This window comes from Macaca mulatta, chromosome 17, assembly GCF_049350105.2.
Source record: "Macaca mulatta isolate MMU2019108-1 chromosome 17, T2T-MMU8v2.0, whole genome shotgun sequence".
Lineage (NCBI taxonomy): Eukaryota > Metazoa > Chordata > Mammalia > Primates > Cercopithecidae > Macaca > Macaca mulatta.
Genome location: NC_133422.1, coordinates 31,303,619 through 31,320,588, shown reverse-complemented (window position 1 = coordinate 31,320,588; position 16,970 = coordinate 31,303,619). Strand labels below are relative to the sequence as shown.

The 16,970-nt window shown below is 40.5% G+C and overlaps 1 protein-coding gene across 1 annotated transcript in view; it reads left to right on the top strand.

Annotated features, from left to right (window-relative positions):
• Window positions 1-16,970, top strand: part of NEK5 (NIMA related kinase 5) — a 90,208-nt gene that overhangs the window by 42,734 nt on the left and 30,504 nt on the right. Inside the window, exons 15-19 of the mRNA XM_015121121.3 lie at window positions 437-523; window positions 3,095-3,187; window positions 8,596-8,676; window positions 8,912-8,980; window positions 12,612-12,738. Of these exons, the coding sequence (XP_014976607.3) occupies window positions 437-523; window positions 3,095-3,187; window positions 8,596-8,676; window positions 8,912-8,980; window positions 12,612-12,738 (457 nt within the window). The remainder of the gene's footprint in view (window positions 1-436; window positions 524-3,094; window positions 3,188-8,595; window positions 8,677-8,911; window positions 8,981-12,611; window positions 12,739-16,970) is intronic.

Here is a 16,970-nt window from a genome sequence, read left to right as displayed (position 1 = left end):
AAGGACACCAGTCATATTGAACTAAGGACCCACCAGTATGATCTCACCTTAACTAGTCTCATCTGCAGTGACCCCGTTTTCAAATGAGATCACATTCTTAGGCACTGGGGGTTAGGACTTCAACATATCTCTTTTTGGGGAGGGACAAAGTTCAGTGCGTAAGAGGGTTATATATAAAAGTGGGATTTATAAAGTCAGTGTACGTCATGAACACATTTGGGTTGTATATAAAATTGAGCTTTGTAGCTGAAGCTACTGTCTCACAGGGTGTGAAGTACCATAGCCAAAACATAAGACAGATCGTCATCTTAGGAGCAACATATTTTTCTAACCTTATTTTATATTACACACTTTTGAAATTGTAGGCTGCATAAATATTATTTTGGTTATGGTGTTCATAAACATTTAAAGTTTCTGGATTGGGTTTGCTTTCCAGGAATATTGGAAGCAGTTAGAGGAAATACGCCAACAGTACCACAATGACATGAAAGAAATTAGGAAGAAGATGGGGAGAGAACCAGAGGTAAATTCATTCTTCTAGGGGAAACATTGTTCTATCGATTTAGAGCTAACTAAATTGAGCTGGTATTAAAAGTAATGATTTTCTCATAGAAAAGATAAAGTTTTATCATAGAGATAATCATGCAGAATTCTTTTTTAATAGGAAAGCTGTCAGACCTCATTGGAGCTTCAGTTTATTATGGTTTACGAGAGACTCCACAAGATAATAAGGATATCTGAGATTCTCAGGAATGGCTATTATTAAGAGTACTTATTGATTGTTTTTCTTATGAATCACTCAATATGTATTTACTGAGCAGCAACTTTAGACCAGAACTGGATTAGATGCAGAAAGTACAAAATGAGTGTAAGTTCATGCCCAGAAGGAGCAAAACAACAACAACAACAACAACAGCAACACACTAGCATTTTTTCAACTCTCTGCAGGGTAAGGTTCTAAAGGCTATTTAAGGCAAAATCTGAGTGCAGTTGAACTGCTTCTTAAAAATTTCTTAAAGGCGCCACATTGGAAATTCATCCTTCCATCTCCCAAGAAGGTCTCTAGAGTTGGCACAGATCACTGCTTCTTCAGAAGAGCTGCAGATGAAATAGCCAGCCTGTGTTTGGAAACCATGTTGTAAGAAAGACACATGGCTATTGAAACACTAGGAACACACTCAGTGCCCTGGAATGCTCTCTTAGGAGAAGCTTGCAGGCACTGAGATGGCTGTCTCGCATCCCACATGGACTTGGCCACACACTCATTGAGTAGAGCCACCATGCTGCTGAAATTGATCGCTCTCTCTTTCTCTTCTACCGCAGTGCATACAGATAAATTCATATAAGTCAAATGAATGTATGGTGCAATTCAGTTGTTTTTGCCAGGCTGTGAACCAGAGCTTTCACATACTGTATTAGTCTGTTCTCATACTGCTAATAAAGACATACCCGAGACTGGGTAATTTATAAAGAAAAAGAGGTTTAATAGACTCACAGTTTCACATGGCTAGGGAGGCCTCACAATCATGGCAGAAGGCAAAGGTGGAGCAAAGTCATGCCTTACATGAAGGCAGGCAAGAGAGTTTGTGCAGGGGAACTCTCATTTACAAAACCATCAGATCTTCTGAGTCTTACTACCATGGAAACAGTATGGGGGAAACTGCCCCCATGATTCAGTTATCTCCACCTGGCCCCACCCTTGACACATGGGGATTATTACAGTTCATGGTGAGATTTGGGTGGGGACACAGCCAAACCATATCACATACATACTTTCTTTTATTTACCCCATACAGAGAAGTTGAGTAGTTCATCCAAAGTCACGTAGCTATTACAAGGCAGACTAAATATTTCAATATCTGACTCTAGGCTGGGCATGGTAGCTCATGACGGTAATCCCAGCAATTTGAAAGGCTGAGGTGGGAGGATCGCTTGAGCCCAGGAATTTGAGACCAGCCTGGGCAACATAGGGAAACCCTAGCTCTAAACATATATATGTGTGTATATATCTGTGTATATACACAGATATAGACAAAAAAATTTTAAATTAGCTGAGCATGGTGGTTTGTACCTATAGTCCTAGCTACTTGGGAGGCTAAAGCAGGAGGATTGCTTGAGCTGGGAGCTAAAGGCTGCAGTGAGCCATGATTGTGCCACTGTGCCCCAGCCTAGGATACAGAGCAAGATTCTGTCTCAAAAAAATAAAATAAAGTAAAATAAAACAAAAATCTGACTCTAAAACCCCTACTCACATTCATGCCTGTAATCCTAGCACTTTGGGAGGCCAAGGCAGAAGGATTGCTTGAGCCCGGGAGTTTGAGACCAGCCTGGGCAACATAATGAGACTCCCATCTGTACAAAAAATTAAAAAAATTAGTGGGGCATGGTGGTAAATGCTTCTAGTCCCAGCTACTCAGGAGGCTGAGGTGGGAGGCTGAGGTTGTTCCACTGCACTCCAGTCTGGGCAACAGAGGGAGGCCCTGTCTCAAAAAATAAAAAAATACAATTATAACCACTATTCTTTCTGGCATATGCAATTCTACTTGTAAATGGTTGGAATGATGAGACACATGTATAAAACAATCATAGAGTAAGCCCTGTAGGTGCACAGGAGCCAAGATGAGCAGAATGAGCAGGAAGCGGGTGTTTATGGAAGAAGTGGGTGGGGCCTAAACTGTGTCTGAGAAGAAGAGTGGAATATGGAGAGGCAGAGTTAAGGGAGGAGGGTGGGCATTCTGAAAGAGCCATGCGAAGGTTGGGATAGAGGACTGCATGTGCTGGGAGGGGCAGCCTGGAGGTTGTTCTCTCCAGAGCAGAGGCCTGGCTCATGGTGGGCAGCCTGGAGCCATCATCAGCCTTATGTCTGAAGCTGATCTGGGATGGGCAGCCTGAGCCCTGCAAAAATGGATAGCAGACATTTCTACAGAGACTATGGAAGAAGGATTTGGGAAATACTGAGGCTGCGGGGGGCGGGGGGGAAGGAGCCATCAAAAGGGTTCTGTCCAGCCATTCCATCATTGATCATGCATCAGCCAAGTAGCCTTCAGAGCTCACTCAGAACCAATCTTGTTGACTGTGTATAATTGTGTTAAAGGAGAACTCAAAAATAAGTCATAAAACCTATTTGGTGAAGAAGAGCAACCTGCCTGTCCATCAAGATGCATCTGAGGGAGAAGCACCTGTGCAGGTAATGATGGCTGTGATTAGACATGTGTGTGCTTGCGGTGTGTGTGCTCTACCCAAGTGGCTCTTACCCTTCTCTGTGCAGCAGAACCATGTAGGGAACTTTTTTCTTTTTTTTTTTTGAGACAGAGTCTCACTCTGTTGCCAGGCTGGAGTGCAGTGGCATGATCTTGGCTCACTGCAACCTCTGCCTCCTGGGTTCAAGTGATTTCCTGTCTCAGGCTCCCGAGTAGCTGGGACTACAGGCATGCGCCACCATGCCCAGCTAATTTTTGTGTTTTTAGTAGAGACAAGGTTTCACCATGTTGGCCAGGATGGTCTTGATCTCTTGACCTCGTGATCCACCAGCCTCAGCCTCCTAAAGTGCTGGGATTACAGGCATGAGCCACCACCTTTTTATCAGAACTTTTTAAAAACTTGGATGCCTCTCTCTGCCCCAGATGGTCTGGGATGGGGCTCAGGCATTCTGTCTGCAGAAGCTTGCTGGATGATTTAGTATGCAGCCAAATTTGAGAACTGCTGCTATTTAGCATAAGAACTTTCCACTCTTTGGAGGGTCTAAGTCAGTGTCTCAGACACATTGGTCAGGAAATCTGACAGTCAACTTCTCTTCCATTTCAACCTTATGTTTTTGGTGGAGGTAAGCGACTGGGCAGAGTTGAAATAACAAATAAATCTCAAGAGAGTTTTTTCCCTTCTAAGAAAAGATTATACAATTATAATGCAAGATGAATCTGTTGATTTCAACCAATTCTGAGAATTATTCAACATTACATAAATCATAAAATGTTTTACTTTTCAAGGAGTTATATTGATTTTGTGAATAAGAAGCCCAAGCGTGCTTTTATTTTTGCTTAATAAGAAGATTCTCAATGATTTGGCCCATACTGAGAGTTATTATCTTTTTTCTTTTATTCTTTTTTTTTTTTAGGCGGAGTTTTGCTCTTGTTGCCCAGGCTGGAGTGCAATGGCACGATCTCGGCTCACCGCAACCTCCGCCTCCTGGGTTCAAGCAATTCTCCTGCCTCAGCCTCCCAAGTAGCTGGGATTACAGGCTCCTGCCACCACGCCCAGCTACTTTTTGTATTTTAGTAGAGATAGGGTCTTGCCGTGTTGGCCAGGCTAGTCTTGAACTCCTGACCTCGGGTGATCCACCCTCCTCGGCCTCCCAAAGTGCTGGGATTACAGGTGTGAGCCACCTCGCCCGGCCTAATTTTTATTATCTTTATAATTAGAGTAATTCTCTGTGTTTTAAATTATATTTATTGTTAGAGCTTGGTCCAGCGTCAACTAGAAATGGAAAATCCTCAAGGTATTATAAACTTGTCATTCAAAGGTGCCAGTAGAGTCACAGCCAAATTCCATGAAAACATGGCTCAGATATTACAGACATATTTTTCTCTCACATGTTTTTAACCTGGTTAGAGTAAATCCAGTGCCTTAAAGTTTTTTAAAGTCAGGTAATTAAACATAAACCACTGGAAGAACACAAATAAATGATGGTACCTTCCCTCAAAAAGTTTATATCAGGAATTGGGTGAATAAAATTTTGTATATTTTATGCAAGAGGAGTAACTTTGAAAGAAAGTACACCAAAATGCCAGTGGTGGTAATTGATGGTACCTGGATTGGTATAAGTAGGGGTGATTATTGTCTCTCTACTTTTTAGATTTTTTTATAAGAAGGTTACAGAACTTTTACTACAAATATGTATAATAAAGTGTCCGTTCCTTAGTTCTGTCAGCATTCTAATCAATAGCTTCAAACAAAAAAGCCATCTGAAAGACAGGAATGGTGGCACGAGACTGTAGTTCCAGCTATTGGGAGGCTGAGGAGTTTGAGACCAGCCTGGGTAATATAGCGAGACTCCATCTCTAAAACAAACAAACAAAAGGCATCTGATATTTCCTGAAGGCTGTCCTCCAGAGCAATCCAGCAGCAGATCCCTTTGCAAACTTTCGTAAAGGAAATAATCATCACTTAATTTGTCTAATTTTTGAATTTAGGTTTTAATTATCTTTTTTGAAGGAAATATGCAGCTATATAATAAGACACTTTTAAAAAGTCTCTACTTGTAAAGTTATCTTTCCAAAATACTGATTTGAACACATTATTTCTCTACATGACAATCAATGGTGACTGCCATTTTCCTTAGCATGGCATGCTAGACTTTTGTGAGTTGTTCCTAACAGAATGTTCCAGCATCATCGCTCACATTTCCCCCAAACATACCCGAAGCTCTAAACTTTTCAAATTGCTTTTTAAAGCCCTACTTATTTAAAAAGACATCTTCCTTTTAACCTCCAGGCATTTGTAAAATGTTCATTCCTCTGCGAAATTTCCTTTCCCTCTCTTCTTTTCTTGCAGAACACATTGTATCAGACCTCCTGGCGAAGTTTCTAGCACAGCTTTTTTCTCTTTGTCCCTTAGAATTAATAACCGCCTCACCTCTATGTCCACAGCATTTCCAAATACCTCATATACCAGCCTGTGTCAGTTTGAAGCATTATTAGCTATTTGCCCTGCAACCTTGGGACGGGTGTTTTTCTGCCTTGCAATAGTATGAAGTCTGAAATCAGGACTCTGGCTTATGTATCTTACTTATACTTGTGAAGTTGGTTGTCTGATATGCTTAGATAGTCTGGTTGTCTCAATTGTATAATAAGTGCTCCATTACTTTACTTTTCTTAAAATACAACGATCTCAGATTCCAACCCCAGTCTACACCAGTGGGTGGGACATTCAATCTTAGTCTGCTGTCAAGCTCTCCAGGGTCATGTCATCTGAAAGGCCCTCTTGGCCCTGTGAAGACTGATAACCTTGCAGCCATGGGGTCTGGGATCTTGAGGCAGGAACTCCAGGCTGGTGTGCAGTCTCTTGCTCACTTCTCCAATGTACTGCCACAGATTAGGACTTGAGTCCCCCATCTCTTTTTTAAAAAAACAGTTTTATTGAGATATAATTGATCATAATAAACCACACATATTTAATGTATATGCTTTATATGATTGACATACACACCCATTAAACCATCACCACGATCAATATAGTGAGCGTAGCCATCACTTGCAGAAGTTTGTTGCGCCCTTTTGTAAACTCCTCTCTCTCATTCTCCCTGCCTCTCGTCCCATCTCATCCCCATGCAACCACAGATCTGCTTTCTGTCGCTGTAGGTTGGTTTGCATTTTCTAGATTTGTTTGGATTACATAAATGGAGTTGTGCTGACTCCATAAATGGAGACTCCATTACATAAATGGAGTCTTTTTTCTGGCTACTTTCATTCACATAATAATGTTGAGATTTATCCATGTTGCACATATTAATAGTTCATTATTCTTTATTGCCGAGTATATTCTATTGTATGAATATATCAAAATGTATTGATCCATTCACTGTAGATGGATATTTGGATTGTCTCCAGCTTTTGGCTGTTATAAATAAAGCTGCTAGGAACATTCATATACAAATTTTTTTTTTTTTTTTTTTTTTTTTAGACAAGCTTCACGCTTGTTGCCCAGGCTGGAGTGCAATGGTGCGATCTCAGTTCACCACAACCTCCGCCTTCTGGGTTCAAGTGATTCTTCTGACTCAACCTCCCAAGTAGCTGAGACTACAGGCATGCGCCACCACGCCCGGCTAATTTTGTATTTTTCTTAGAGACGGGGTTTCACCATGTTGGTCAGGCTGGTCTCAAACTCCCGACCTGAGGTAATCCACCCACCTGAGCCTCCCAAAGTGCTGCGATTACAGGTGTGAGCCACCGTGCCTGGCTATCATGTACAAATCTTTATGTGGTCATATGCCTCTTTTCTTTCTTTTGGGTAAATACATTGAACTGGGATGGATGGATCATATAGTAGGTGTATATTTAACTTTCAAAGAACTACCAAATGGTGTTCCCGAATGGTCGCACTGTGTTATACTCCCCTTGACATTGTATGAGTGTTTCAGTTCTCTTTATGCAGCTCTCTCCTCTTTGGGTCTTTGCCTTTCAGACTGTAGCACCTTAATACCCCCAAGCCTTGTCTTATCAACTCAGGGAGTCGGCCACACTCATCTTCGGTTCCCCATCCCTGCACCTCTTCAGTTCCCCATCCCCGCACCATGGCCTGCAAACACTCTCAAGACAGGAGGCTGAGGCAGTTGCAGGGCTTGTCTCATTGGTTTTCTGTTTCTCAGGGATTACTGTCTTTCATTGCTGGATGTCTAATGTATTAAAAACCATTTATCAAGTATATATTTGGTCTGGCTCTTTGGTTGTTTCAGGTGAGGAATTAAATCTGGTTTCTGATACTCTGTCTTCTTGGCTGAAAGCATACGATTTCAGTGCCCTCTGCTGGGGAGGGGTGGAGGGCACTCAAGTTCCATTTGGACATTGAGTTAGAGAGGTTGTGAGAGTTTACATACCTGCTCTGGAGCCTTTACCCCACTGTTCCCTCTGCATGGAAAATGCTCTCCCTAGACCTGCATATGCCAAGGTCCAATATCATTCCAGGGCTTAAATCAATTGTCAGGTAAACTTTGCCTGTGTTACTCTCACTCCCTACTCGTTTTCCGTCCTGTTATCCTATTTTGTTTCCTTGATAGCACTAACACTTTCTGAAATTATGTCGTTTATTAACTCATTTATTACCTAGCCTACTGCAGTAAAATGTAAGCTCCATGTCAGCAGGGACCTTTCTGGTCATGTCCACTGTGCTAACCCATTTTGAGGGTGTCTGGCCCCTAGGGAGTGCTCAGTGTGAATTTGTGAAGTGAATATTAAGATGAAGATGATGCTAAGTAGGTAGTTGGATATGTGAGTCTGGAGCTCAGAGGAGAGGAAAAGTGAAGCCTGAAGATACCCATTTAAGAGTCACTGCTTAACGGTGGCGTTTAAATCCATAGGAATGAGTGAAACCCCTTGTGTTAGGGAAGAGAAGAGCAGACGGCCCAAGATAGGACGCTAAGAAACCTCCGAATATGGAGTTCACATCTCAATTGTGCCTTTGAAATTCTTGTTATCCAGTTTTAGTTTTCTTCTCTTCCTCCTTGAAATTGCCTGCCAATTTTCAGAGCCCTCTCCTTCCTTTCTACCATCATGAGTTGCGCACTTTGCTTATTTTTTGGATTAAGATCATAAGCCTCTTAAAGGAAAGATCCTGTAGTCAAAATTACATTCTTGAATTGAATTGGGTTGGACTGGAGTGGACTAGAGTGATAAGTATTGTCACATTATAGAATTTCACCCACTGAAGTGCCAGTGTTAAATGTAGAATGGATACTGTGCCCAAGTTTTTAGTGAATTATTATTAACTTTCCATTATAAAAGCTTGTTTTTGTTCTTAAATCAATCATCAGATTTAACCCGGAAATCAACTCATGTAAACATACATGAGCTGATAAAATTGTATTTTTCTCTGAATTTTCAGGACATTGAAAGAGACTTGAAACAAAGGAGGCTTCAGAACACAAAGGAAAGTAAAAATCCAGAACAGAAATATAAACCTAAGGTAAGAAATACTTTTGTCTTTGGGTTTCATATTAAATAACTGGCTGGGGAACCACCTTGTGATCTGGGTTGCCTACATGATTTTCCCCCAACTATTTTATAGAATTGCTCTATTTTGTGATGTGAGACTAATGGTTTTAAGAATCTATAATGTCAAACAAAATTGACCTAGGGAGTTGTAATTTTAAGGCTTTTATTGAATTGCTAAACTGATTTTTTTTTTTGCTTTCTCCTAGAAGGGGGTAAAGTTTGAAATTAATTTAGACAAATGTATTTCTGATGAAAACATCCTCCAAGAGGAAGAGGTATGCCATTAAATCTAAATTTCCATTAGTAGGTATGAGAAAATGCATATATCTTACTTAATAGCATGTTTCATGAAATTATTTCACAGGCTGTAGAGATAATTTTTTTCAACTTTTATCTTAGATTCAGGTGGTACATGTGTACGTTTGTTACCTGGATATATTGTGTGATGTTGAGGTTTGAGATATGAATGATCCTGTTACCCAGGTACTGAGCATGATACCCAGTAGTTAGTTTTTCAAGCCTTGCTTCCCTCCTTTCTTACCCCCACTGTAGTAGCTCCCAGTATCTATTGTTGCCATCTTTATGTCCATGAGTACTCAATGTTTAGCTCCCACTTATAAGTGAGAACATGCAGAATTTGGTTTTCTATCCCTATGTAATTTGCTTAGGATAGTGGCCTCTATCTGCATCCATGTTGCTGCAAAGGGCATGATTTCTTTCTTTTTTATGGCTGCATAGTATTCCATGGTGTATATGTACCACATTTTCTTTATCCCGACCACCACTGATGGGCACCTAGGTTTATTCCATGACTTTGTTATTGTGAATAGTGCTGGGATGAACATGTGAGTATATGTGTCTTTTTGGTAGAATGATTTGTTTTCTTTTGGATATGTACCCAGTAATGGGATTGCTGGGTTGAACCGTTCTGTTTTAAGTTCTTTGAGAAATATCCAAACTGCTTCCTACAGTGGTTGAACTAATTTACGTTACATTTCCACCAACACTACATAAACATTCCCTTTTCTCTGCAGCCTCGCCAATATTTGTTTTTTGACTTTTTAGTAATAGCCATTCTGACTCATGTGAGATGGTATTTCATTGTGGTTTTGATTTGTATTTCTTTGATAATTAGGGATGATGAGTATTCTTTTATATAGTTGTTGGCTGCTTGTATGTCTTCTTTTGAGAAGTGTCTGTTTCTGTCTTTTGTCCACTTTAAAATTTGGGTTGTTTTTTCTTGTTCAGTTAAGTTCCTTATAAAGTCTAGATATTAAACCTTTGTTGGATGCATAGTTTGCAAATATTTTCTCCCATTCTGTAGGTTGCCTGTTCACTCTGATGATAGTTTCTTTTGCTGTGCAGAAACTCTTTAGTTTAATTAGGTCCCACTTGTCAATTTTGTTTTTGTTGCAGTTGCTTTTGAGGACTTAATCACACACAAATTCTTTCCAAAGGCCCATGTTCAGAATGGTGTTTCCTAGGTTTTCTTCTAGGATTCTTATAGTTTGAGGTCTTATATTTAAATCGTTAAGTCATCTTGAGTTAATTTTTGTATACAGTGAAAGGTGGGGTCCAATTTCATTGTTCTGCATATAGCTAACCAGCTATCCCAGTACCTTTTATTGAATAGGAAGTCCTTTCCCCATTGTTTATTTTTGTTGATTTTTTCAAAGAGTAGATGGCTGTAGATGGGTGGCTTTATTTCTGGGTTCTCTATTCTGTTCCTTGGTTTATGTGTTTGTTTTTGAACCTGTACCATACTGTTTTGATTACTGTAGTCTTATGGTGTAGTTTGAAGTTGGGTAATGTGATGACTCTGGCTTTGTTCTTTTTGCTTAGAATTACTTTGGCTATTTGGGCCCTTTTTTATTTACATATGAATTTTAGAATAGTTTTTTTTCCTTCCAATCCTGTGAAAAGTGACATTGGTAGTTTGACAGGAGTAGTGTTGAATCTATAGATTACTTTGGGCAGTATGGCCATTTTAATGATATTGATATTGTAGAATGTTTTTCCATTTGTGTCATCTAGAATTTATTTCTGTGTTGTGTAGTTCTTCTTGTAGAGATCTTTCACCTCCTTGGTTAGATGTACTCCTAGGTATTTTATTTTATTTTTTGGTGGCTATTGTAAATGGGATTACATTCTTGATTTGGTGCTGTGCTTGAATGTTATTGGTGTATAGGAATGCTATTGATTATTGTACTTTGATATTGTATCCTGAAACTTTGTTGAAGTTGTTCATCAGTTCCTGCAACTTTTGGGTGGAGTCTTCAGGGTTTTCAAGGTATAGTATCATATCTGTGAAGAGATGGTTTGGCTTCTTCTTTTCTTATTTGGATGTTTAGAATTTTAAAAAATATTTCTAGAAAAATGTTTGGTGCTCAAGGCCGGGGCATAGCGTCTCATGGCTGTAATCCCAGCACTTTGGGTGGCCGAGATGGATCACGAGGTCAGCTAACATGGTGAAACCCTGTCTCTACTAAAAATACAAAAAATTAGCTGGGCGTGGTGTCTCCTGCCTGTAGTCTCAGCTACTTAGGAGGCTGAGGCAGGAGAATCACTTGAATCCAGGAGGCGGAGGTTGCAGTGAGCTGAGATCGCCTGCACTCCAGCCTGGGCGACAGAGTGAGACTCCGTCTAAAAAAAAAAAAAGAAAGAAAGAAAAATGTTTGGTGTTCAAATGAGTCTTCCAAATACTTTTTATTCTCCCATTTTACTTTATTGGGGTATTTCTTTAGATAAATTGTTACATTTTAATGTACTTTTCTTTAAAGGAGCTATTTTACTCGTAATATTAATTTTTATCATAGCCAAATTAAAATAGAAGATCTGATACATTGTCAACAACTAATATACTGACCTGAAAAATTGAACAGGTACCCCGAAACCAGGCACATTTATTTTAGGTCTTAATTAGTTATTGATAACTTTGAGTAAATCTCATTCATGCATTTGGGCTCTCCTTGCCACAGCAAGGAGGAAATAGAGTAAATCCAATATGGCAAATCCAAATTTCATTTTATTAGTTGATTTTAAAATCTTTTTTTATCCTGGTTTTATCAGACCTGTAACAAATGTCAAAATTAACTGGTTTATTTTTCCATTTTACCTTTTCTGAATTCACCTTTTAAGTCAATATAAGTATGAATAATTATAGCTGATGCTCAATCTATTTAATGTTTTTTATTAGCTTAAAACATTTTCATGTTAGCATTTCTTATTTTTATGAGCATTTACTACACAAAGACTTCATTAGAGTGGTGATAGCATTCACCTCTGTTCAACCGTAAGTTCCTAAATGCCTCAGAACTGTGACATCAGAGTGGAGCAGATCTGGGGACCTGCTTCTGGGTGGGAACTTGAGAAGTGGTACTCTCACAGAGCTTCTGTGAAGTGAGGTGCTGACGTTGCCCTACTGAAATGAAAGAATGGAGTCCAAAAAGTTTTAACTGCCACTCTTTCTTATTCTTTGCTGTGATCTGCTTGAAACTGAAGTAGTCATTTTGGTATTGGCTACAAAATACTAGGAGCAGATTTAGGGAGCTGGTTTAAGAATGTCGTACACTTAAAACAGGGCATGAATGACAAAAGCTTGAGAGTACTGTAGAATGGAACTGAAGTGGAATAATATTGAAGTCAGAAAGTCTAGATAAAATTAAGTTGCCTTCTGACCAGTGCTTGACACTGTTAACATGGAGAAGAAATAAAAACATTTCTGTTTTTATCTTATTCTAACATAGCTCTAGTTTTAAAACTCTATGAATTTATTTGTTTAGTAAACATATGTTGAATGTTTACCATATACCTTGCTAATTAGTTTTACTAGGAACACAAAAATATGGTTTTTCTTTCTTTCAAAATATGGCTAATTTATCATGAAACACTGTGGAATTGATTTAGGCAATGGATATACTAAATGAAACTTTGACCTTTGAGGATGGCCTGAAGTTTAAGGAATATAAATGTGTAAAGGAGCATGGAGATTATACAGACAAAGCATTTGAGAAACTTCACTGCCCAGAAGCAGGTACGTGTCTCTTGAAAGCTGTAAATGAGAAGGAACTGTTTTATTAGCAACCCATCTTGAACTCTGTCCCCATGCATCTGCCTCGGCTCCACTGTTACTTGACCCTTCTCTGCTCTAAGCAAGGCAGAAACACACTTCCTATTCTCCTGCCACCCATGCAGTGACCACACTCCCTGAGATCCAGCCCTCCTCTCCTGCTCCACACCCACTCCCTCCTGCAGCTTCAGCTTCTCCTGGGAGCTCCAGACTTACCAGTCTTTCTCATTATCTTCTGGGAACCTCCATGGACAAGTGTTGCCAGTATCTGAAACTCAGCTGTGTAAAGTCAAGCTCTTCTGTGCTCTTCCTTTCCAGTGACCCTTTATTTTGGTCAGTGTCACAGGTGCAACTGGCTGGGGCCAGTGTTGTGGGCAGTAAAAGAATTTATGAACACAATTGTGGGTAAAGAAAGGCAAATTTATTAAGGTACAAAGATACGTTGCAAGAGTGCAGTGGGCAGCACAGCAGAGAAGGGGCTGTCTGCCAAGAGGCAGGGGCTAGAAGGAAGTTTTATAGGGTCCTATTGGAGGAGCTACATGCTGGTAAGGTGTGCAGGTAAGGTTTTGCTGCTGGGGCTACATGTGGAAGGAATGAGGTATTTGGGAACAGGATGTGCCAGCAGCTTATCTGTGATTAGTCATCTCTCAGACCAGTTGTTCCCCCACCCCTAACCCCCACCTGGGACCCCTCCCTTGTTGTTGTTTACTTATCTTATGAGAACTTCACAGTCAGTGCTGTCACCAGGGTGCACCCTCAGCATAGTGTCTACTCTGAGATGTCTCTGGAGTCTTCTTCTTCCTTCCTTCCCTCTGTTACTAGTTTAGAGGTCTGTCATCTCTCAGTAGTGTAGTGTAGGCTTCAGAGACAGATGGGAGTTTGAATCTCAGCTGTTGCTGCCACTTTCTGGTTATGTGACCTTTCTTTCACAAGTTATTCCAACACTCTGAATCTCAGTTTCATCTTAGAAACAGGGGGTAATAGTAGTAGGAATAACCACACAGGGTTATTGTGAGGACCAAAGTGAGTTTTGATGTATAAACGACCTGGCACCTAGTACCTAATATAAGTGCTGTCTTTTCATTTTCCCTTTGCCTTCCCCTCACTGTGTTGCCTTATTCGCTTATGTGACATCCTTTTCTCTAGTATTTCCCCTTCATTCTCTAAATGGTTACTATTTTAGTCCATTTTCATGCTGCTGATAAAGACATACCTGAGACTGAGCAATTTACAAAAGAAAGAGGTTTAATTGGACTTACAGTTCTGCACAGATGGGGAAGCCTCATAATCATGGTGGAAGGCAAGGAAAAGCAAATCACATCTTACATGGATGGCAGCAGGCAAAGAGAAAGAACTTGTGCAGAGGAACTCCTCTTTTTAAAACCGTCTTATCTCATGAGATTCATTCACCATCACGAGAACAGCATGGGAAAGATCCGCCCCCATGATTCAACCACCTCCCACTGGGCCCCCCCACCACAACACACAGGAATTCAAGATGAGATTTGGGTGGGGACACAGCCAAACCATATCAGTTGCTAAAGTTATCTTGGCATATTATTACTCTGCTCAGATTTTTTTCTGGATAATACCTGCAGAATAAGGTCCATTCCACATATTATCACATTTTACACTACATGGCCTAATTCTGTTGTGACCCACTTTTCTCATCCCAGCACTGCCTCGTTCCTTCCATGGAAAATGGGATCCATACAGCCTGCTGGAATGCCCATTTTCTACTAGAGCTGGAATGCCCATTTTTTCCTATAGCATTTACAGACCTGACTTGGCTCAGTTTCCTCTTCCTGGAGTACTCTCTGCCTTATTTCCTTCTGGAAAAATCTCCATTCATCAGGCATCTCCCTTGTGCCAAAGACTGCTCGGTGGTAGGGAGCTCAAAGATGAATAAAATCTGGACCCTGTTCTCAATATCACAGAAGTGTTATGAGCAAAAGAAGCACAGAACATGTTTCCTGAGCCTGAAATGTTAATCACTGTTGAAGTGCGAGCTGGGTAGAGAGTCAGGGAGGTCTGCACTCCTCCAGGGCTTGGCATGCCATCATATTTGTGATTGAGAAGGATCATGCTGGCTGCAGAGCAAAGGATGGCATGGAGGGCAAGAATGAAGGCAGGAGAAGAGTCCAAGTGCATGAACCAGAGTGGTTCAGGAAGAATAGATACTGAGTGTGGGACCTGAGGAAGAGAAGGGGCTCAAGGATATTCCCAGTTTGCTAATTCAAATGCATGAAGCTTTCATCAACCAAAAATATATCACATGGAGGGTAATGGGGTCGAGAGAGACAAGGTAGTGATCTAAATTTGGAACATGTTGAGATTTAGATCTATATAGCATCAATTGCAGATGCTATATAAGACTGAAGGCCTGGGGCATATCAGGGATAAAGATATAGCTTGGTGGCCATTAGCATATCCATGGTTCTTAACCTTCGTGATGGTCAGAATACCTATGCAGAAGGACTGGAGTGAGAGGGAAATGGGACTTAGGACATATCCCTACCACTATATAGACAAACTTTGGAGAATCAGGAGAGAGTAAAGCCAAAGGAGGAGAGACAGGTCATGGAGGAGGCACAGGAATTGGCAGCATAAACTGGAGGAGAAAGGCCAGATGAGGTGAGTGGGATTTGGCCCTTCAGGAGCCGTTGGGAAAGCAGTCAACTGTGTGAGGGGTAAATTCAACTGTTATCTTTGCATCAGTTTGCTGGGAAAAGCAGAGGAGGTTGGCTGTTTTTTAGATGAGAGGAAAAAAAGCCCTTCATTAGTAGTATACTGAAAACTGTCTCTCATTTTAATCTGTATTCCTGTAATAATTATTCAGGCTGAAGAATTTTTCCATATGTTTGTTGACCATTCATATTTCTTTTCTTTTCTTTTCTTTTTGAGATGGAGTCTCTCTCTGTCACCCAGGCTGTAGTGCAGTGGCACAATCTTGGCTCACTGCAACCTCCGCCTCCTGGGTTCAAGCAATTCTCCTGCCTCAGCCTCCCTGAGTAGCTGGGATAGGTGCACGCCACCACACCTAGCTAATTTTTAAAATATTTTTAGTAGAGACGAGGTTTCACCATGTTGGCCAGGCTGGTATTCGAACTCTTGATCTCAGGTGATCCACCCACCTCTGCCTCCCAAAGTGCTGGGATTACAAGCATGATCCACCACGCCTGGCCAACCCTTCATATTTCTCTTATGAATTATGTACTCATGCCTTTCATCCTTTTTTCTACTGAAAATGACATGTTTGTTTTTTTCTTTATAAGACTGATTTAAATCAAACCTTTGCCTGTAATATGTATTGCAAATGTTTTCCTCAGTTGGTTGTCAGATCTCATTTATAGTAATAACAGCAAATATATATATAAGTGTGTATGTGTATTCATTCACTTAGGAATAAACTTTATGAGAATTGTGTGGCATATAGAAAGAAAACTGTAAAACCTTGCTGAGGTATTTACAGACCACTTGAATAAATGGAGAGAAATAGCAGTGCTATATATTGGAAATATTTTTTCCAAATAAATATTGCAGTATCATTGTCTAAGGTATTACCCAGAACTCTTTGTCTCATGACCAGAAGAATAAGGAGCGTGGACACTAAGGGTGAGTTTGGACTAAAAGTTTAATAAACGAAAGAGGAAAGCTCTTCACTGTGGAGAGGGGACCCAAGAGAGTTGCCATTTCACAGCTGAGTACAAAGGCTTTTATGAGGAACCTGATAGGGCTGGGTGTTTCACTTGCATAAGGCGTGAATTTCTGGCAGCTCCACCCCGTTCTCCTAGTATGCTGACTGGCTGGGAGTTGTTTTTGGAAAAGGCACCACTCAGAAAATGACATGATGGTTGACCAGGCATGATAGCTCATGCCTGTAATCCTAGCACTTTGGGAGGCCAAGGTGGGCAGATCTCTCAAGGCCAGGAATTCAAGACTAGCCTGGCCAATATGGCAAAAGCCCATCTCTACTCTAAAAAAAAAAAAAAAAAAAAAAAAAAAAAAAATTAGCCAGGTGTGGTGGTGCACACCTGTAATCTCAGCTACTTGGGAAGCTGCAGCACAAGAATCACTTAGACTGGGAGGTGAAGGTTGCAGTGAGCCAAGATTGTGCAACCATACTCCAGTCACTCCAGCCACATGACAGAACAAGCAAGACTCCATCTCAAAAAAAAAAAAAAAAAACAAAACAA